General features: G+C 34.7%; 1 protein-coding gene across 2 annotated transcripts in view; it reads right to left on the minus strand.

Annotated features, from left to right (window-relative positions):
• Window positions 1-278: 278 nt before the first annotated feature.
• The window catches only part of LOC138823001 (A disintegrin and metallopeptidase domain 3-like), a 76,143-nt gene continuing 54,344 nt past the window's right edge, over window positions 279-22,077 (minus strand). Inside the window, exons 14-21 of one of the 2 annotated variants that reach the window (XM_070015944.1) lie at window positions 20,260-20,455; window positions 19,739-19,826; window positions 19,347-19,521; window positions 14,435-14,518; window positions 12,608-12,716; window positions 6,222-6,393; window positions 4,116-4,166; window positions 279-451 (exon numbers count right to left, since the gene is read on the minus strand). In XM_070015944.1, the coding sequence (XP_069872045.1) occupies window positions 388-451; window positions 4,116-4,166; window positions 6,222-6,393; window positions 12,608-12,716; window positions 14,435-14,518; window positions 19,347-19,521; window positions 19,739-19,826; window positions 20,260-20,455 (939 nt within the window). In that variant the 3' untranslated portion in view covers window positions 279-387. The remainder of the gene's footprint in view (window positions 452-4,115; window positions 4,167-6,221; window positions 6,394-12,607; window positions 12,717-14,434; window positions 14,519-19,346; window positions 19,522-19,738; window positions 19,827-20,259; window positions 20,456-22,077) is intronic. The other variant, XM_070015945.1, reaches the window with a different exon arrangement.

Raw genomic sequence — 22,077 nt, forward strand, 5'->3', positions numbered from 1 at the left:
ATCACCTGGTTTCTATAACCAGAAACTCAGTCTGGAAAATTACTTTAAAACAGAAAAGATGCTACTGATTATCCAAAACTCCCCCTACCTGGCCCAGAGCCTGGAGTAGACAAAACTGTTGAAGAGGGAAACTTGTTAGAGGTATCACTTGAGGAAGACCATGGGCACATGAAGGTAAATAGCAGCAATAGACAGTGGGACTCCTTGGCTACCTATTTATTGCCTGTTGAGGGACCAGAGCAATGAAAAGCATCAACCAATCCAAGTGTGCATGCTTTCAGTCATAGGATTTATTTTAGTTTGTGAAATTGAAAGGTGTGAAATATACAAAAACAAAGACAGGTTGTTGGTTGTTGGGTTTTTTTTTTTAATCTTGTATCAAGCTGCTTAAACGTGAGTTTCTTGGTGGTATCTTTTCTCCGTTATGGCCTTTGATGTTACTGCACAATTACTGTTGCAAAAGAAATACAGAAAAGTAGAAAAGCTACATTCTTACTATTATTGAAAGCCATCCAGTACTTCTTTGCAACTACAGCTAAAGCAATTAATTAATACAATACTGTGTCCATCTGTGCTTAGAATTCAGAGCATTTATAAAGCAAAGATTATTTTTAATGAATAGTTTGTGATAGCCACAGTAAAAGAAAATGTTTTTTAAAAATGAGATGTATATGTTTCACTTGCAGTTTCAAAGCTTTACATGAGTAAAGGAAAACCACAGTCAAAGAAGAACACAAAACCAACAATACCAACAAGCAAAGAAAAAGAGAAGAGCGCTTACTAACCCCCTCCAGTTCCTCTGGCCATTGTCCTGCTTGCACTTGTTCAAAACCCATCAATACATCAGCACGTGTTAAAGTGGTCTTACCTAATTTTACAGTATGCCATTGCTAAAAGATTTCACTGTTGATTCTGCAAAACTTTTGAGGTCTTTGTACTTGTTTTATTCTAAACCCCTATCCATCAGCACTCTGAATGATTCTACCTCTGCTTTGCCTCTCAAACTTTGTCCTTTCTCCTCTTAATCAATCCTGTATGGAATAAGTTCTTACCTGCTTCACTATTCTCCAGTTCTACCTATTTCCATTCTCTCTTGCTTATGCCAGGGAAATTTGTAAAACACAAACTTATATCAAACACTACTTTTATCATCTAAGAAATATTTTTGTACATTTTTTATTGTAAACCCCTGTACAGAGGGGTTACAATTACAAGTGCAAGGTAATGAGTACATTTCCTATTGGACATTGTTGCCTCCTCCTTTTTCCCCTTCCATCCCTTCCTTCTTCCCACCTCCACAACTATTTAAGAAATATTTTAACTATGTCCCTATTAATACAGGAGACAATCAACCCCTGATCATGACATACCAGACGTTTTTCTCCATTCTTCATTAGGACATTATCAAAAGGGACATTGGAAACAGATCTATAATGTAAAGGTCTTTCTTTTGAAATTATTCTAATGTCCTATTGTCTTTCTGCATTATGTCACTAAACATGTTAACACTTTTTTTCTGTTTTTTTCTTTTCTGTTTTTTCTTTTTATTTTTTGTTGGTCATGGGGCCTGAACTCTGGACCTGAGCACAGTCCTTCAGCTCTCTAGCTCAAGGCTAGCACTCTACCACTTGAGCCACAGTGCCACTTCTGTCTTTTTCTGCTGAGGAATTGAACCCAGGGCCTCATGCAGGCAAGGCAAGCAGTCTACCACTGAGCCACCTTCCCAGCCCCAACTCTTTTTTCTTAAGCACTCAATGAATTTGGTTTTTACAATGATTTATCCTTCTATCCCTCCCATATTGGGACAAAACAGCAGCAATTGGTGTTCTTGGAATTTAAGTCCTCCAATGACTCTTTGCCTTTACTCAGTAAAAGAGACATGGACTCTGCAGCCTCCAAGACTTCCAATCCCTTCAAGACTTTCAATGATGCTTGCTTCTCTGACCTAATCATAGATACTATACTTTTTTTTGTCAGTCATGGGTAGGGCTTGAACTCTGGGCCTGGGTGCTGTCCCTCAGCTCTTCTGCTCAAGACTAGTGCTCTACCACTTGAGCTATAGCACCATTTCCAGTTTTCTGATGGTGGTTAATTGGAGAAAAGAGTCTCATGGACATTCCTGCCCAGGCTGACTTTGAACTGCAATCCTCAGATCTCAGCCTCCTGAGTAGCTAGGATTATAGATGTGAGCCACTGAAGCCCAGCTACATACAATACCTTTATCTAACTCTGATCCAGATAAACAGAACATCTTTATGTCATCCAAGCCCTCTGGCTAATTTCTGGATTGGACCTTTCATGTATTTGCAGAGCCACTCCTCTCATACATGTGTAGATAATTTAGCCAATAGTTTGTCTGTATAAATTAATATAGATGCTATAGAGGTGGAGTTGGAATAATCTATCCTCATCTCTGTGAAAGAATGAGTGTCTACTTTAAACCTATTGCCAAGATGTGGACAATGGGGCTTTAACAGTGAGACTGAAAGCCCTTTAGTCCTGTGTCTCTCAAATCTCCAGTGGTTGGTGACACACAAAGACACAGCAATCCATTGACTTCCAATCATATATGAATATAAGCAACTGGAAGAATTTTTCATCTAATGCTTTGTTGAAATTTTAATTATTCTTACTTAGTTCTAATGATAGACCTAATGTATAAAAGACCATAGATAAGCTGGATGCCAGTGGCTCACACCTGTAATCCTAGCTACTCAGGAGGCTGAGATTTGAGGATTACGGTTCAGAGCCAGCCTGGGCAGGAAAATCTGTGAGACTCCAATAAACCACTCAGAAAACCAGAAGTGGAGTAGTGGCTCAAGCAGTAGAGTGCTCACTTTGAGCTGAAGAGCTGAGGGACAGCGTTCAGGCCCAGAGTTCAAGCCCATGACCAAAACAACAACAACAACAACAAAAAGACCATAGATCGCATCTTTTTTAGTCTTATGGTAAAGTGGGTGCACTTAAGCATTTGTCTTGGTTTCCAGGCAATGTAAATCCCATTGCTAATACCCAATCACAGATCAGGCTGTACGAATCAAGATTGTTCTTAAGAGGTAAACTCAAGTCTGATGCCTTAAACTCCAATATTCTGTACACATGAGAAATTATTTAAATTCCTCACATTTGTTTCTTTATTTTTAAAGTAACGATAATAATAATCATGGGTTCTTATGAAGAAAGAAATGCATGTAAATGTGGAAAGACAATCTCTGGTTAAGTTTACCAATTAGAGACTTAAATGAGAAAGCATAAAGTATACTATGTTCAGAGGTACTTTAAGAAAATATTGAAAATTTCCTTAAAAGAATTTCATATTATAAGAATATTATTTACTAAATCTTTGCCTAGTATTATTTCTAAAATAATATAAAGCATGATTAACATTAAATGCTCTACCATAGATTATTTCTTCTTAGCAACACTGGGGCTTGAACTCAGGGCCTTACAATTGCTAGACACGTGCTTACTAGTTGAACCATGCTCAACCCTTTTTTGCTTATTGTTTCATAAATTCGTCTGCTCTTTGAAGGGGCTGGCCTACAATATAGCCTTCCTGTTTATGCCTCCCATATAGCCGATATGACAGATAATGACTTGCCACCACATCCAGCTTTTTTTGTCAGCCGTGGGGCTTGAACTCTGGGCTTGGGTGCTATCCCTCAGCTCTTCAGCTCAAGGCGAGTGCTCTACCGCTTGAGCCACAGCGCCACTTCTGGTTTTCTAGTGGTCTATTGGAGATAAGAGTCTCACGAACTTTCGTGCCCAGGCTGGCTTTGAACCGTGATCCTCAGATCTCAGCCTCCTGAGTCCTGAGTAGCTATGATTACAGGTGTGAGCCACTGGCACCCAGCTCAGCTTTTTTTTTTTTTTAAGATAAAATCTTTCAAAACTTTTGCCCAGGCTGGCCTTGAATTATAACCATCCCCAACTCTGCTTCCCAAATATAGGCATGAGATACTATACCCAGCAATTTTAATCATATAAAACTAACAAATAGGATTCGGGATGAGGAAATATAAAAATAATAGTTTTTTATGCTAAGGTGTTATTTTAAAGATAAACTACTTCATGAGTGATACCATTTTGTTAATAAAGTGATTGGTTTCAGTCACCTTTCACTTTGTGACTGGGTAATTTCCTCACTGTTGTCTTCTGACGGTAACCTAAATAAAAAAGATAGCATTAGTTTTAGAGTAATAAAACACTGTAACTGAGCAAAACTGAGAAAACTATTAAGAGCTAGATCTATATTGAAAAATCTGTCACTATGTACCAACTCCAGTTAGTGTCTCATATCTCACTCAAACATCACCATTCTAAGAAATGTTCCATATTTTTCAAATATCAAACTAACTTTCAAAGAGGTAAACCATTTCTGGTTTGCCAGTACTTGGGCTTGAACGCAAAGCCTTGCACTCTTATAAATTTTTCACTGAAGGCTAGTGCTCTGACACTTGAACCAGACCTCTATTTCTAGCTTTTTGCTAGTTATTTGGAGATAAAAGTCTCAAGGACTTTTCTGCGCAGGCTGGGTTTGACCCTGGATCCCTAGATCACAGCCTCTTGAGTAGCTAAGGTTATAGGAATGAGAACCCCACTGCTTAAAAATACCTTCTTTAAAATTTTCAAACTGAAAAAAAAAATTCCAACTAAAAATCTATTGTTTTCCTCCATTTTGTCTGCATTAATAACAGGGTGAGGCATTAATGTATTTTATACTATTTCACCATATTTTAAAAGATATTTCAGCTCATATCTTCCAATTCTTAAATTGCCATCTCTCAAATTATAATATTTAAATAATTATGTAAACAAAAAATTACTTAAAAGATAATTTTCTTTTCATTGATAAGGCTCTTAATAATGTCTTCCAACTATATTTAGTGACATTGTATAGTTTATTTGTCCTTTTGTATATCTGAGACACACTTAAACACCCAGCTTCTGTTAAAGAGGAAGATCATGGGGCCTATTAACAGCTACAACTCACTGGCCACAATGGTATCAAGTTTGGACATCTAACTGAGGGTTTTAAATCCAAGCAGAACACTGAATAGTTTGGAAGTCCTTTCTACCTCCATGGTTGTTTGACAGAGAAGTATGGGGAAAAGTGTAAGCAGAGTAGCCCTAGAGGAGTGGACACAGACAGGAAGAGTTTAGGTCAATCACAAAGCTTTTAAATGATGGAGAGATGGACTATCTCCTGACCAGGCCATTAACATGATTTGTGTTTCATCTTTACTCCATTTCTTCTCCTTATATCTCTGAAATTCTATGGAGTTGAAACACTGAGGCTGTTATGACCAGATTTTATCATTTTTAACCAGTGATTCATTGCTGTGACATTTCTCCCAAAAGTCAGGCTTTTGACAACTATTCAGATATTCCTCTGGTATCTTATGTAATAATAATACAAGATGTAGGGCAGTTATCATTTAACTAAGTGGGTTTATAAGAATTTGATTATATAAAATGCAAAACATCTAAAACACTATTCTGAATTTAACCAGTTGCTATTACCCTTTCAAAGATACTAACTTATTTAAGAAATGGAAGTGTTTACAGAAAATTTATATCATTACTTTTATCTTCATCAGCACAAGTGAAAAAATAAGTGATTTTCCTTTTCAACAGAATACAATGATCCTCACTTCAGCATTTTAAGTTCACTAAGTCTTCACTGAGCCAATTGTGCCTTTCATTGGCATTATGGTCAAGAGAAAAGCTGCACAATGCCTGAATTATAATTTAGCAACACACGAGCAATAATAATTATGTGCAAATGTGGACAGGTATAACTGTGTTTTTTCACCATTCTGTGCTATTTTTTTCTTACTTTCTACCTATTCTAGTCTCAAACTTCTCTTTTATGACTACCTCTGTTGATCTCCTTGTCACAAATGACCAATAATGTGAAAAATAGTGTTGCTTGGGAAGTTAACAGAAACTCAAACACAGTCAACATGTTTGCAAACTAAAAGATACTGTGGATTTATTGGGTAGATTTAATAGTTTTTGGCTTGAAGGGACATGAACCATACTTCATTAGCAGAAAGCTGAAATAAGCTCTGGGATATCCTGAGACTTATTAGCTACTCCTAACAATTCATCCCACTCAATCCATCCAAGGATTCATACTTATTATTATTCCAAAGTTCATTCAAATTCTTCCAATTGAACAGTTTTAATATGAAACATAAAATAGTACATTTACTTACTTTATACTTCTACTTGCTCTCACTCTTTGCCCAAATCCCTTCATTTTATTAAATCGGACAAGAAGAATGGCAATTAAAATGAGAAAAGGTAGAAAAACATAGAAACCAACAAAAAATTCATTGTTTTTAAAAGCTGGGCGCCACCAGGTTGGAGACAAGGACATTCTCCTCTCTGAAAATATAAGATTACCTATTAATGTTTCAAAAACTATGATCAGATCAGAATTTGATTTATAAAAATATTGAATTCAAATAATACATTAAAATGGATATATTTGACATTAGAAGGGTATTCCAATCCACAGAGCCTAAGCCACAAAGTCTATTATTTATGTCAGCTCAATTCAATTATTTATCTCATTGAGAATAAACTCATTTGCACTATAATAATGTATATCTTTGACAGAAATCTATATGTAAGTTCTGTGTATACCTTCCACCTAGCTATAGATATAATTAGAGTATCATAAAATTAAGATCATTTGTAGTTTTACATGTGCTATATGTTCCCTAGAAGAGGGCAAAATAATTCATCACAGAAAAATAAAACTTTCTACCTTAAAGTAATGTATCCTTTCAATTAATCCAGTAAGAATTAACTCCAGTCTTTAAAATCAGCCTTTGGAATAACTAAGCACACAAAAGTCAAGCGCTACCTTCAAAATGATAAGGTTAATGAAAATGGCCTTATGTTATTCATGTTATGTTGTAGACTTATGTTATTCATGTTATGTTGTGGTGTTTTCTACCTCTGAACAAGAGAGTGAGGAAAGCTTTGTTTCTTTTTATTGTTGTTTATTATCTTTACAAAGCTGGGCAAAGGAGCTTCCTTCCCTTCCCTTGTTTCCTTCCTTCTTTCCTTTCTTCCCTCCTTCCTTCTCCCCCCCCCCCTTCATTTTTTGTGCCAATACCAGACCTCATGCTTGCTCAGATGCCTTACCCTTTGGGCTATACCTCCATCCTTGTTTTTTGCTGGTTAATTGGAGATAGTCTTGGACACTTTTCTGCAATAGGCTGTCTTCAAACCTTGATCCTCTAAGTGTCAGCCTCATGAATAGCTAGGATAACAAGTGTAATCCTATAGCATGCCTACCAAGTTATATAAGCAGAGGATAGAGGTAAAGGCAGAAATCTTCAGGATACAGCAGTGACGAGGTGATCTTTTGGCAACTATTAAGACATTCCCTTGATGTCTCATATAATAATAATATAAGACGTAGGCCAGTTATCATTTAACTGAGTTTGTAACAATTCAATGATAAAAATCAAGAGAATTAAAAGAACACAAAAGTCATAGATTACAGACCACAGAAACGTGTGTGATCTTCTAAGAGTCCTTTGCAGTAAGATAAGATATATGCATACAGTCTGAGACAACTTGAAGCTTAATATGGAGATCGTTAATGGATTCAGAATCAAATGAAGACATTAGAGGCTGAGCTGTTCGGGGAAAAGTACATTAAGCAAACCCCAATTTCTCCACATTTTCATCAACATCGGTTGTCTATAGTTTTTATTATAATCATCACAGTGATGGTGCGGAGGTATCTCCTTGTGGATTTGATTAGATTTTTCTGAAGATATTGAGTATCTTCTCATGAGCTTATTGATCATTTATAAATTTTTCTGTGGAATTGTGTTAAAACCCTTTAGCATTCTGCTTGACTTATTCATGATTTTTATTGTTGACTTAAAATGGTTATTTATTCTGGATATAGATTGCATGTCAGATATAAATTTTTCAAATAAAAATCTGAAAGAATGGGGAGAGGGCTTCCCATTCTCCTGTTTATCTTTGGCCTTCTTGGTTGTATCAATTACAAAACCTGTTGATTTTTATGGATTTCTATCTAATCTACTGGCTTTTAGTTTTGTTTGGGCTGAAGTATAACACACAACATATGCTATGCCAAAGCAACAAAAATCTACTCGTTTTTGTGTTCTTTGTATATTCATTATGGCAGTATGATCTATGGTTTCAGTTAATTTTTGTAAACAGAGTGATGTAACAGTCTGACTTCTTTCTTTTGCATTTGGATATGTACTTTGTTCCAAATTTGTTCCAATGAAATTCTTTTCTCATATAAATAGAATTTTCTATGTATATGATCATGTTTTCTGCAAATGAAGATGATTTTCTCCTCTTCAACCTGGTTACTCTATTTCCATGACTTACTAATTGCTCTGGCTATGGCTTGAGGTATAAGTTAAACAGAAATAAGTGAGCATCTTCATCTTCTTCTAGATATTAGAAGAAAAGCTTTCATTTTTTTTCTCCATTTTGGTGTAACCTACAGATTTGACATATAACATTTACTGGGTTCATGTTTGTTCTTTCCATATTTAAGTTGTTGAGAATTGTCATCAATGTTTTATTTTATCAAATGCTTTTGTGTCTCTAGAAGTTGATAGTATTATGTATTACTCTGTTAATGTGAAATGGAATATGTATTAACTTGTTTATAATGGACATTGTTGTACCACTGAGATGGATCCCATTTGTCTTTTTTCTAGATTTAAGGGAAATTATTCCATTTTCCTCATTAATTTGTACATAGTGAATGATCTTTTCAATGTATTGCTGAATTTGTCATGCAAGTACTTCTATTGAGGATTTTCCTGGATCAGAATCATAAATACATACAGATATATGTATATGACTATTCAAATGTATATTACATATATATATATATATGTGTGTGTATTTGACTATTCTAAGCACCACATATATCAGAACTATGAACAGTAACCCCTTAGCATTCCATGGAATATTGTGAATGCTCAGGGGTAGGGGTTTAGTACCATACTAAGGATGCGTGATTCATTTTTCCCTAATGCCACTCAACTTCCTCTAAAGATATACTGCCTTTCAACAAAACTAAATGATTTAAACACAGTGGAGGATAACATCAGACTGACAGAGAGTTCCCCTGCATCTACTGAGCTGTGTAATGCATATGGGGGAATTTTAAATATTTATTTTTTACATTTCTTTTGATTTCTAAAAAAGTACTTTTTACTGTGCTTGGTTAAAACTATGTGTAATTTGATTTAATGCAGATTTAATGCCATGTTTGTTGTTAAGGTCCTTACTTTGTGTTCATATTGTAGCATGCATGAATTGTAATTTCATTCTATTTAAGAAAAAAATAATATTTTATTGTATTTATGTGTCACATTTTACTTATCTACTGCCAAACAGTTTTTCCATATTTTACTTCTTGTAAAAGTACAAATACCTATTTGAATTCTCAGTTTCAACATTTTGGGGGTATACACTTGGATGTGAAATTACAGAATAATATGGTAATTCTATGCTTAATTTTTTAAACTACAATAATGTTTTTCCAAAGGCTGTATCACTTCACATTCCTACAAGCAATGGAAAAGAGTTCCTATTTTTCTATATAGTGATCAACATTTAATTTATTTGGATTTTTATAATAGCCGTCCAGAATATGTAATTGTTTATATCATTTTAGTTGTTTCACTCATTTCCCTAAGCATTGGTGACATAGAATGTATTTCCTGCGATTATTGACCATTCTCTACTTCTTTGAAAAATAACTATTTAAGTCCTTTGCCCATTTTTATTATTGTGCTTTAGTCCTTTTTAACATGTTATGAATATTAATCCCTGATTAGATCATGATTTACAAATATTTCTCCCATTCTATGAGTTGTCTTTTCACTGTTCATAGTAGCTTTTGATGCATAATAGCTTTAAAATATGATGTACTCTAGTGATTTTCTTTTTTAACTGTGCTTTCCAAATTCAGTGTCATATGGTTTTCCCTTATGTTTGCCTCCAAGCATTTATGGTTTTATCTCTTACAAGTTATTAATAATGAATTTATATTTATATATAATAAAAAGTCAAAATTCATTTTGCATAATGTGAACATATAGTTATACAAATGAAATTTATGAGCCGGGCACTGGTGGCTCACGCCTGTAATACTAGCTATTCAGGAGGCTGAGATCTGAGGATTGCGGTTCAAAGCCAGCCCAGGCAGGAACATCTGTGAGACTCTTATCTCCAATAAACCACTAGAAAACCGGAAGTGGTTCTGTGGCTCAAGCAGTAGAACGCTCACCTTGAGCTGAAGAGTGCAGGGAAAGCGCCCAAACCCAGAGTTCAAACCCCACAGCCGACAAAAAAAGAAAAAATGTATTTATAACACTGATGTTCCTCAGCTGAATGATCTTAACACTATGATTTTACCACATATATATATGTGTATATATATGTGGTATATGTATATATGGTATATATATATGTATATCCACATATATATCCACATATATACATATATCTATATATATATGGTAGAAAATCCTTATATGTCTGTGTGTACATGGATTTGTATCCTACCTTCTATTCCACTTGAAAACGACTTTTTTGTCTTTTTAGTGTAGGTTTTGTTAAACATTCAAGAATCTAAGTTTTTTTAATGTTGTGAAGAAAATTAATGGAGGATGACATTGATTAAATAGTTGTAAAAAACAGCAAATATAAAATGTCTCTCATAATTATAATTTCAGTCTATTTAGACTCTAAGAAAAATGTCATATGCTTATAAACAGCAGAAATTATGTTTCACAGTTTGGGAAACTTGTGAGTCCAAGATCAAAGCATTGGTAGATTCGATTTTTCATCTGGAGCTACTTCTTCATTTGTTGATGTCCATTTTCTCACAATAATGTCACATAGTATAAAGTATGAGGAAAGTCTCTGGGGTTTTGTTTATAAGGACACTATTCTTATTCGTGACATCTCATCACCTCCACGTACCATTATATTAGAACTAGGCTGTGACATGAATTTCAAAAGCATAAAAATACAAGTAATTTTGATCATATAAGTAAAATTTCAGATTATAAGTCTTCAGATGCTGCCATCACAATTTTTCTCCAAAATGTTTCCACCTATTTCTTTCTTTTTTTATGTGCAGGTCCTGAGACTTGAACTCAGGGCCTGGGTACTGTCACTGAACTTTTATGCTTAAGGCACAGAATAGCAAAGAATACTAGAGTTCAAATAGTAGAGTGCCAATATAGCAATGTTGAGGGCCTGAATTCAAACCCTGAAACTCCTAAATGTCTTTTAAAAGAAAAAAATAGGTATATAAAGCTGATTTAATCTGGGCATTGGTGGCTCACACCTGTAATCCTCACTACTCAGGAGGATGAGATCTGTGCATCATGGTTTGAAGCCAGCATGGGCAGCCAAGTCTGTGAGTCTTATCTCCAATTAACCACCAGAAAACTGGAAGTGGCACTGTTGCTAAAAGTGGTAGAGTGCTAGCCTTGAACAAAAGAGCCCAGGGACAGTACACAAGCCCTCAGTTCAAGCCCTGACTGACAAAAAAGAGAAAAAGGAAAACACACATACTGTTTTAGTTACACATGTTTAGAAGCTAAGTAAAGTTCTATAGCAAACACTGAGTTTTCTGTTTAATTAAAAAATTGTCTGATCTGAGCGCTGGTGGCTCAAACCTGTAATCCTAGCTACTCAGGACGATGAAATCTGAGGATTAAGACTCAAAGCCAGCCCTGGCAATAAAATCCATAAGTCTCTTGTCTCTAATTAGCCACCAGAAAACCTAAAATGGACCTGTGACTCAAAGTGGTACAACACTAGTCTTGAGTAAAAGATGCTCAGGGACTGAGTACAGGCCCTGAGTCCAAGCCCTACAAACAACAACAACAACAAAATTATCTCTAAAAATGGTATTGCATCACATCCCATATTAACTTATTCATATGTACAGTTAAAAATGAGATTGCTATCCTGGCACATCTGACTCACAAGTCCAATCCTCATGCAGGTATTCAGGTATAGAATTCTAACCAAATGAAAAAAGCTTGATAAAATCAAATAGGCAATATTTATTCATGACTGTTCACTTAAAATTTTTAAATGGTTAGTATCATTTAATATTCATACATTGGGGGAATGTAAGATTTGTGTATTTTTTCCATTTCATAATACATTTAATTTTAAACATGTAACTTGGTCATACATGAGCACATCAAATATACAGCACCCTTGGAAAATACAGATTGTAAAATTAATAAAACTATTATATTTTCTATAATTCAAGTCTATCTACAAAATGCTGCTGTAGAAACATAAATGCTCTGTTAACCATGATTAAAATTAAAAATACTCATTTCAGGTGACTTTAAAGTGTGTATACAAAATAGCCACACATGGTTATTGACAAGTAAACTGAAAAAAGTTAAACACAAATATCAGTGCTCAATTGTCCTCCCTACATGTCAGCTGAGGGGGACAGGAGGGTGGGGATAGCTACATAAGACAGCAAAGATGAAATATAATGAAATATGGCAGATCTCATAGCATGGCATTGGACACTAACCATTGGACAGTAACTCATCATTGATGCTGCCACCTGGTGATGATGTTTCTTTGCAGCTTGGAGGGGAATATTCAGTATCACAATGACAATTAAGTAGATTATTGCAAACCTAAAACCAAATCCAAATAAAATCCCAAATAAGAACATTTTGTACATGGCTTAAAAAAGAATGACTTTCTTATGCTTGTTAGACCAAGTAAATTATGAAACTATTTCAATGTATATACTCCTTTAATGTGGAAAAAATTAAAATCGATATAATAGGTATAAATCTCATCTCTAAACCAAGTGTTAGTGGCTCATTTCCTTAATCCCTGCTACTTAGAGGTCTGAGATCTGAGAATCACTGTTTGAAGCCAGACTAGGCAGAAAGTTTATGGGACTCTTCAATTCATCACACAAAGCTGGAAGTGGAGCTGTGGCTCAAGTAGTAGAGTGCCAACCTTGAATGAAAAAGCTAAGGGACAGTGCTCAAGAATTCAAGCCCCAGCACCAGCACATACATACACAAATATCTTATCTATATGTGAAAAACGATTGTCTCTGGCCACACATTTAAAGCCAGGTGCATGCTTGTAAAAAAAAAAAAAAAAAAAAAAAAAAACTTCTGTAAATCCCATGGATAATTTCATAACAGATGGACAAATAAAAGTGTAAGTTAAGAGCAGCATCATTAATTATTAAATAAGTGTAAGTTAGTAGAAGAGATTAAACTAGTCTAGCCAGAATACGAAGAAAGGCCAATTTTTATGCATGAGCAAAAGATGTGGTAACATAAAATGGCATAAAACTTTGTCAGATAGTATACTGTACATGAAAATATTTAACCCATTATATTTAATTGTTAATAATTTAAGGGAACAGATGAATGTGAGTACACAGCTGTATCTGTTGTACTAGTGCTACTGGTCTTGTTTGTGTTTGTGTGTGTATGCCAATACTAGGGCTTGACCTTGACCTGAGCGCTGTCTTTGATATTCTACTACTTGAACCACAGCTCCGTTTCCAGCCTTTTGGTAGCTTCTTAGAGATAAGTGTCTAACAGACTTTCCTACTCAGCTGTCTTAAAACTATGATCCTCAGATTCCAGCCTCCTGAATAGCTAGGATTACAGCTGTGGGCTTTCCAGTAAACTTTTAACACTATTTAAAAGGCCATGAGTGTATGAATTTTTTAGAAGATCCATAAAAGGAATAAATTGAAACTATTGAAGATAAAATAGATAGGAGTGGATGACAAATTCTGATTCAGTGATAAGCAATGTATACATTAAAACACATTAAGCATATGAGAATTCATAAACATATGAGTAGGTATATACCTACTCATTTGAAACAACATCTAAACATATGTATAAACATACAATATATGTGCAAGGCTTAATGAAGTCAGTTCTAAACTTTTACATGCTTAAACTGATACTGTGATACTGTCACCCTACTGCGCTCTCTCTCTCTCTCTCTCTCTCTCTCTCTCTCTCTCTCTCTCTCTCTCTCTCTCTCTCTCTCTCTCTCTCTCTCTCTCTCTCTCGTGTGTGTGTGTGTGTGTGTGTGTTCACACATGCGCTGTTATTGGGGCTTGAACTCAGGACCTGGGAGCTGTTCTTACCATTTTCAATCAAGGCTGATACATACTACATGCTTATAAAGTTCAAAACCTATTTGCTCAGAGGGATTATGACAGTCAAATAGTAATCATAAATGATGTACATCCTTGTTTGGCTGCAATTTTCCAAAAGAAATTTCTACATTATGATCTTTATGATCCCAGAAAATGTGACTGGTGTAGGTTGAAATAACTTTATTTAAGAGACGAACTTTTACATACCTCAATTCCTTGACATTTTTTCTTTGAGTTAAAATTTGGTTCACTTGAAAAATTCAAAAGCTTGCACTGTCCTCCAAGACAAGTCTGAAAAACATGTGAAATTAAAAAGGTTAAAGAATTCAGCAAAATAAAAGTGAGGTGATTCACACCTGTAACCCTAGCTAACCAGGAGACTGAGACCTGGGGATTATGTGTTTCAAAGCCAGCCCAGACAGGAAAGTCTATGGGTCTCTTATCTCCAATTAACCACCAAAAAGCCAGAAGTTGAGCTGTGGCTCAAGTGGTAAAGCACTAGCCTTGGGCAAGAAAGCTCAGGGTCAGAGCCCCGTCCTGAGATCAAGCCCCAGGATAGACACATATACAAAAAAGAAATGAAAAACTTTAAACTTGAGAAATCATATTTGGCACAGAGGTTGTATACAGGGGTAATACACACAACACACCTATCTATATTTCATAATATCTACTTAGTCAAATAAAATATCAAGATAATATGCTATTAATATCAAGATACTATGCTATTACTTTATAAAGCATTGAATTTTGCAAAAGAAACTACTTTTTCCTTCTAGGAGCAGAGCTGTTTATTGTTTTGAATTTGATAAAAACAAACAGAGTCAATGTATACTAAATACCTTTTATGACTAGAGACTGGGTTTTTTTGCAGGAACTTTATATAATGTACCCATAAAAATCATGATAAGCGGGCTGGGAAGGTGGCTGAGTGGTAGAGCGCTTGTCTTGCATGCCTGAGGCCCTGGGTTCGATTCCTCAGCACCACATAAGCAAAAAGAAAAAGCCAGAAGTGGCGCTATGGCTCAAGTGGTAGAGCGCTAGCCTTGAGCTGAAGAGCTGAGGGACAGCGCCCAGGCCCAGAGTTCAGGCCCCACGACCGGACCCAAAAAAAAAATCATGATAAGCTATTTTATATTCATTTTACATTTCATTAGAATATGACAATCATTTTCAATACAAAAACTTTTTAATATATATTTTATTGTAAAGATACTGTACAGAGGGGTTACAGTTACATGAGCAAGGTAATGAATACACTTCCTATCAAGCATTGTTACCCCTTCCTTTGTTTTTCCCCTATCATCCTCCCTTCCCTCCTCACCTCCCCAACTTCTCCCTCACCCCTTCCCCCCACCCTGCCCCACTTACAATGGGTCAACTCGTATCCCTATTTCCACATTTTGTTATTTCCCTTCTCCTCCCCAAATTAGAAAAATGTGTATACAAGATGCAGAGAACTGGAATCAAATACAGTGAATACAGGAGTTATACCATGGGGGAAGAACATACAAAAGAAACAAAAAAAAAATCACACAGTACATTAAAATTACATTAAAAACAGCAGCAACAAAAAAACTGTTTTATGCACTAATCCCAGTGACCCATATCTTGGTTCCTGTTATGCTTACCCACTTTCCTCCAACTTTCACACAAGTAATAGGACCTGGAGCAAGTTACTGAATCTTCCCATATATTAGTTCCCATATAATCATTCTGTTTATCTATCCGTCTGTCTGTCTGCCTGTCTGTATTAGGGATTGAACTCTGGGCTGAGGTACTGTCCATTACCTTATTTCACACAAGGAGGGGGCTCTACCCTGTAAGCTATAACTCTACTTCAGGCATTTGGAATGTTAAATGGAGTACAATAATATCACCAACTGTTCAATTAATCTTGTCCAGGTGTAATTATTTGTCTTTTACTGTCCATTGGATTTGTTTGTAGTTTGTAGGCACACGCTAATTATACAAATGAGAGAAACCATGCAGCCTACATTTCTTTGGCTGTGGCTTACTTCACTTAGTATAATTTTTGCCAATTTTTTTCATTTCCTTACAAATGGGCAGTGTCATTCTTTCTGATAGAAGCATAGAATTTCATTATGTATGTATACCACATTTTCTTGACCCATTCATCTACTGCAGGGCATCTGGGTTGATGCCATATCTTTGCTATGGTAAACAATGCTTTAATAAACATGGTTATCCTGGTGGTTTTAATATGGCCTGGTTTGTGGTCAGTTGGATAGGTGCCCAGGAGTTGGATTGCTGGATCATAGGGGAGCTCTTTATTAAGTCCTTTGAGGAACTTCCATACTGCTTTCCAGAGTGGTTGAACAAATTTACACTCCCAGAAACAATGTAATAGAGTTTCCTTGTCTACATCCCCACCAGCATCTGTTAGTCTTCTTGATAATGGCTACACTGACTGGTGTGAGGTAGAATCTCAAAGTTGGTTTGGTTTGCATTTCTTTAGAACAGAGGAGGATATTCTTAGGAAAGGATCACAAGGGCTTAATAGCTAAGTGCATAGATAATATAAAATGATATTTTTTGAAATGGACTCCAAGAAATAGACGTAAGAGTTTTTTATTATACTGTTCCTACATTTTTTTCTTTTCTGCTTCCTTTTTTCTTTGGTTTATTCACTTCTGCTGCCATTTTTTATTTCTATAGCCTTTGTCTTGTATAGAAGTTTATCTAATTTGGAGAGGGGAAGTAGAAGCGCAGAAACAGTGGGACAAAGAGTAAACCAATTCAGCAGTGAAACTCACTAGACACTATGTGGGAAATGAACTTTACAACTTTGGGGGGTGGGAAATCAGGAGGGAAAAACTGGAAGAGAATGACACTGTTCAAAGGGAAATGTACTCATTATTTGAATCCTGTAACTGTAACCAGTCTGTATATCACTTTTACAATGAAATTTTTAATGGTAAACATTCAGGCAAAAAAAGAATATTACAGACTTCCTTTCCTGGCTTATTTCAAACCACAATCCTCAGATCTCAGACCACTGAATGTTAAGATTATAGGTATTCCATATATTCATATTTTAATTCATATTATATTATACTTATCTCACAGGTTATAAGGGAAAATAGAGATTAAAAAACTGAGCCACTCCAAACCAGAGGTGGTTCAGAAATTTCTTTGAAGAAAAACTTAGTGTTTGTATAAGAGGAATATAGTAGTAAAAGAAATACTATATTTGATTGGTTATTACCACCTATCTTCTTTAATTTTTCTGCTGGAATGTCCCTAAATCAGGGCATAATTAAGTTTGCTATTTCTGATTCTCTAATACAGGCATTTATACAAAATACCTTGAAATACATTTTGCTTGTTTTACCTATTTTTCCAAGTTAAGCAAAGTTAAGATCACTTAGAAGGCCTAACTGCCTTTTTCTGCTCTGAGATTCTTCAGACAGAGTCTCTTTTAATTTACTTTAACATCTTAAAAGTTTCTTTGCTGTCTATCACCATGGATAAATGGAATAAAAGCCAGCTTGTTCATTAACTGAGTATTCTGCCATGAAACCATTAAGAATGCCATTTTGGCCCAGTCATCATTACTTATAACAAAATAATTTTCATCCTGTCATTGAGGCAACAATAACTGCTTAGTCAAAATTCACTGTGCAAATAATCTTTTTTAAAAAAAGATCCATGTTTCAGATGCAATTTCCTTCAATAAACAGACCAATGTGCAACTGGCTCTTCAATAGTGAACAAAAAAGTTTGAAAGACACCAATAAAGTACCTGGGCGTACTTAATACTTAGGATTATGTTTGGAATATGAATTCATGCATGTAATTTCCTTCTGTAAACAAGAGATACAAAAAGTATCCTAGAGTCAGTAACACAATGGTTGGGAGGGTAAAGGGAATAGAGCTATCTTGAAAAATGTATTTTGTCGAACACACCCTAATCTTTCTTCTAGTCTTGTAGGTAAGAATAGATAAGAAATAAGTTAATTATTCACAGTCTGCCTCATCTTTCTTATTGTATATTAAGTAAGAAAGTCTCATATTTTCAAAGTAAGACGTCTCATATTTTCATGCATGTATATAATGTAAATTATACCCTCTATATTGTTTTCATTTCTCTATCCTATTATATCTTCTCCTTCTACCTCCCCCTTTTACTTTCATGAGTGTTTTTTTTTCAATTTAGGGGTGCTTATTTAAAGCTTAGCTTCCACAAGTAAAAGAAAACATGCAATAATTACCTGTGGGATTGGCTTATTTGGCTTAACATGACACAAAAGAGATTTTAGTGAAGAGACAGCCTGATGAATCAGAGGATTCTTTGCCAAGTATTCCTAGTAAGCAGTAGGATGTTCCTTAGTGATTACTTCATTCTTTTTACTTGAGATTATCTTTCCCCAGTCAGATACTTTGCTATTTTCTTGCATTTTTCTGTTGACATTCATCTCTTTAAATACTACATCTACATGTAAACTATCTGTATCAAAGTAAGTGATAATTATACACTTTTAGTTAGCCAACTAATTTTTAACATGACTAATTTGTCTTTTATTAAGTTTCCAGCAACTTTTATGAAAAATAAAATAAAAAGCTTTTAACATTTTATTTTATTATTTTAATATTTTATTATTTCCTTCTTATAGAAGGAAATATTTTTATTATAAATATTGTTTTAATGGAAGTATTAGGAGGATAGGTTAATAATTAAATGTCTTACTTTAATTATAACAAATTAATTATATTCAATTTGTGGAAGATTAAAATTCTTATTTTTCCATAATACTATTATTATTTAGGAAGCACTGACAACCTCAGATTTTGGTCACATTTGATCCTTTTTTGTTTATGGATTATATAAATTATTGCAGAATAGATTTTGGAATAAAAAGGCCTACATTCTCAAGTATGAGAAAATAAGTTTAAATTTCTGCACCAAATTCCTAATATGAATGATACTGAAGAAAAAGTTACTTCTTATGGCAGAAATTCTAATCTTTCTAACTAAAAATTATGATGCAGTAACCAAAAATTTTAACACTATAAATGTAAATATCAAGGTGTTTCTGCACACACAAATTTAAATATGAATTCATTGTGCATAATACTAAGCAAAAACTGCTCTTACCTTATTTGGACCACAAATGGCACCATCATATACATAGGTATTAGTTTGTTTTCCAGAAGGTCGTAACCGTGCAGATAAACACACGTGACCTGCTAAGTATGGCATATCATAATCTGAAATTGAAAGGACTTCTGAACTTGTCCACTGACAAACAATCTTCCCACAGAGAATAAAACTGGAAATATAAAGAGGAAAAAGTTACTTATTTACCACATACATGTGTAATGTATTAAGTTAATAACACTCAAAACAAAAGCTTAATTTAAAATGCAACACAGACACCAAAGCTAAACTACCTGTGAACATGAGGCTCATCTCTAGCTTGTGCACTGGCTCTTTCTAGTGCACACAACACATATGCATAAAAAATGTATAATTTTCTAAATACATACTTAAAATTACATCTTTCAAGACAGTCTCCAAATTTTCCATTTTGAAAATTCACTTCTTCTGAACACAAATAAGAAGAGTTGCTAGCATCTGACACACACAAAAAAAAGATTCCAATTACTCATATTAAAAAGTCACTTAAAGTTTTTAAAGGTACAGGAAGTAAATTAAAGAGATATGCAGATGGTACTCATTGAGTGTCATGTACCATCTACTGTCTAAAAACTACTCAGAAGAGAGAATTCTGTACTTTCATGCAGAAACTATTGAGAAATCTGTAATTTCTGTCTCTAAATAAAATTTTTTTCTACCCATCACCCCCATTATGACTAATACCTTCTTTTTATTCTGTAGCTAAGGTCCATTTTATCTACTGACAGCTCAAAGTTGCTTTGATTTACAATTTTATTTTCAAATATAAATTAAAATAGCATTTCTTAGATAGTTGTAACAAAGATTAACGACTTTAAAATAACTACAGTTTAGAAATAAACCCCAGGGAAACAAAAGACACAACTAGTACATTTTCCAAATAACTCTATACACTGGCTATCTGGGTCTCGGCAAATTCCATGAAAACAATAGGCACTCTTATTATTGCATGGTTCTAAATCTGTAGTTATCACATCAGGTACACAAAACTCAGATGATCCATCGCAATATTCTGGAAAATCACACAGATCTCTACTTTTCCGACACAATTTTCCTCTGCCAGATACCTGGAAGAAAAAGAAGATATATAGATACATATAGACTTGTCAGGATGAGTTAGGTTTTCATTCACTGTCAAATACTGGTATGTTTTGAAATATCTCACACTACAGAAAACAACACAAAGATATTATGCCTTGTTGATACAACATAACATCTGAGAAAACTTCTATGACAACAGACACCACCCAAAAAAAGACTATCTAAAAGATTACTAGAATAAACATTGAGGAAGCGCCATTCATTTTCTATGCACATTCCTTTAATATTTGTTCATTTTACTTTGCTTACCCTTTCATCAAGATAAAGCAAGACAAAATTTGTATAGTGTGGTAACAATGATTTTATTAGACTATCTAAGTATTGGTTGGAAACATGTTCATTACTAGTAAATATGAGCCAATTAGCTGGGTTTCATTACTGTCTTTCCTATCTTTGCACATGAAGATATGACTAAGCAGGGAAAATTATGATAAAAATAATTGGATCAAATATCTACATTTTTGTCAAGCAACTAAAAGCCTTTGGACTAAATCACAAGTCATATTCTATGCCATAGCTGGGTGGTAGTGGCTCATGCCTATAATTCTAGCTACTTGAGAGGCTGAGATCTTCACAGTTTGAAGACAGACTAGGCAGGAAAGCCATAAGACTCTTCAGTTAACCACAAAAAAAAGAGAGAAGTAGAGCTGTGGCTCAAATATTAGAATACCAGCCTTAAACAAAAAAAAGTCTAAGGGTCAGTGTCTGGGCCCTGACTTCAAGTCTCAGTACCGACACACAGATACACACAAAGACACACACACACATAACACAAATCTATGCCGCAATGCACAGTGAAATCAATGAGAACTGACATAATACATTGAATTGTTATTGTTGTGGTCTTGCTTGATTATGTATAAGGTGAATTTTCATTCTATCAGCCTATTAGAAAAGTTTTAGTCCTCACGATGAGCAAAAATTAATTTATATTGTACCTATATATAATTCAATGATTTCTACCTCAAAAGATGCCTATTCATTTTACATAGACTCCAATTTGCAAGAGAACACAATATCAAATTGATTTTCCTCCACAGAGACTTTAGGAGAATTTTATTTCAACAAGAGCACATGCCTTTTGACTGTTATTTTAAAATATTTTTCTATGAAAAGAATTTGGAGATGTGAGTTGTAACATCATTTATTATTTATTTACTTCCAAGCATTTTAAAATATATGTTGTTGCTATTTATTATTTGGATTATTCTTTTGGGGAAAGAAACAGAAAATAAAGGCATTAGTTAAAAGGTTAAAAAAAAAAGAAGAAGAAAAGTTTTAGTCCTCAAAATGTCCTTAATGGGTAACAGAAGACACAAGTTTGGGGTGGAGGGAAAAACAGCAATCAGTTCCTATGAAATAGAAACCCCAAGCTGGCCTCTACACTAATGCGTCTTGAGAACAAATACTCAATGAGTTCAGTCACTAGTCCACAGACAGAAGAGCCCATTGTCAGACCTACACATTGTGTTTGATATTCTGCCTTTGTGTTAGCTCTTCTACATAGATGCATTTTTTGTAGTTTCTAAAATGAGAGAGTCGTTGTTGTCTGTTTGTCAGAACAGTCCAGTCAAGTGTGTGGGTGTGA

Source organism: Dipodomys merriami, unplaced genomic scaffold, assembly GCF_024711535.1.
Source record: "Dipodomys merriami isolate MVZ:Mamm:240054 unplaced genomic scaffold, mDipMer1.0.p SCAF_12, whole genome shotgun sequence".
NCBI classification, from domain to species: domain Eukaryota; kingdom Metazoa; phylum Chordata; class Mammalia; order Rodentia; family Heteromyidae; genus Dipodomys; species Dipodomys merriami.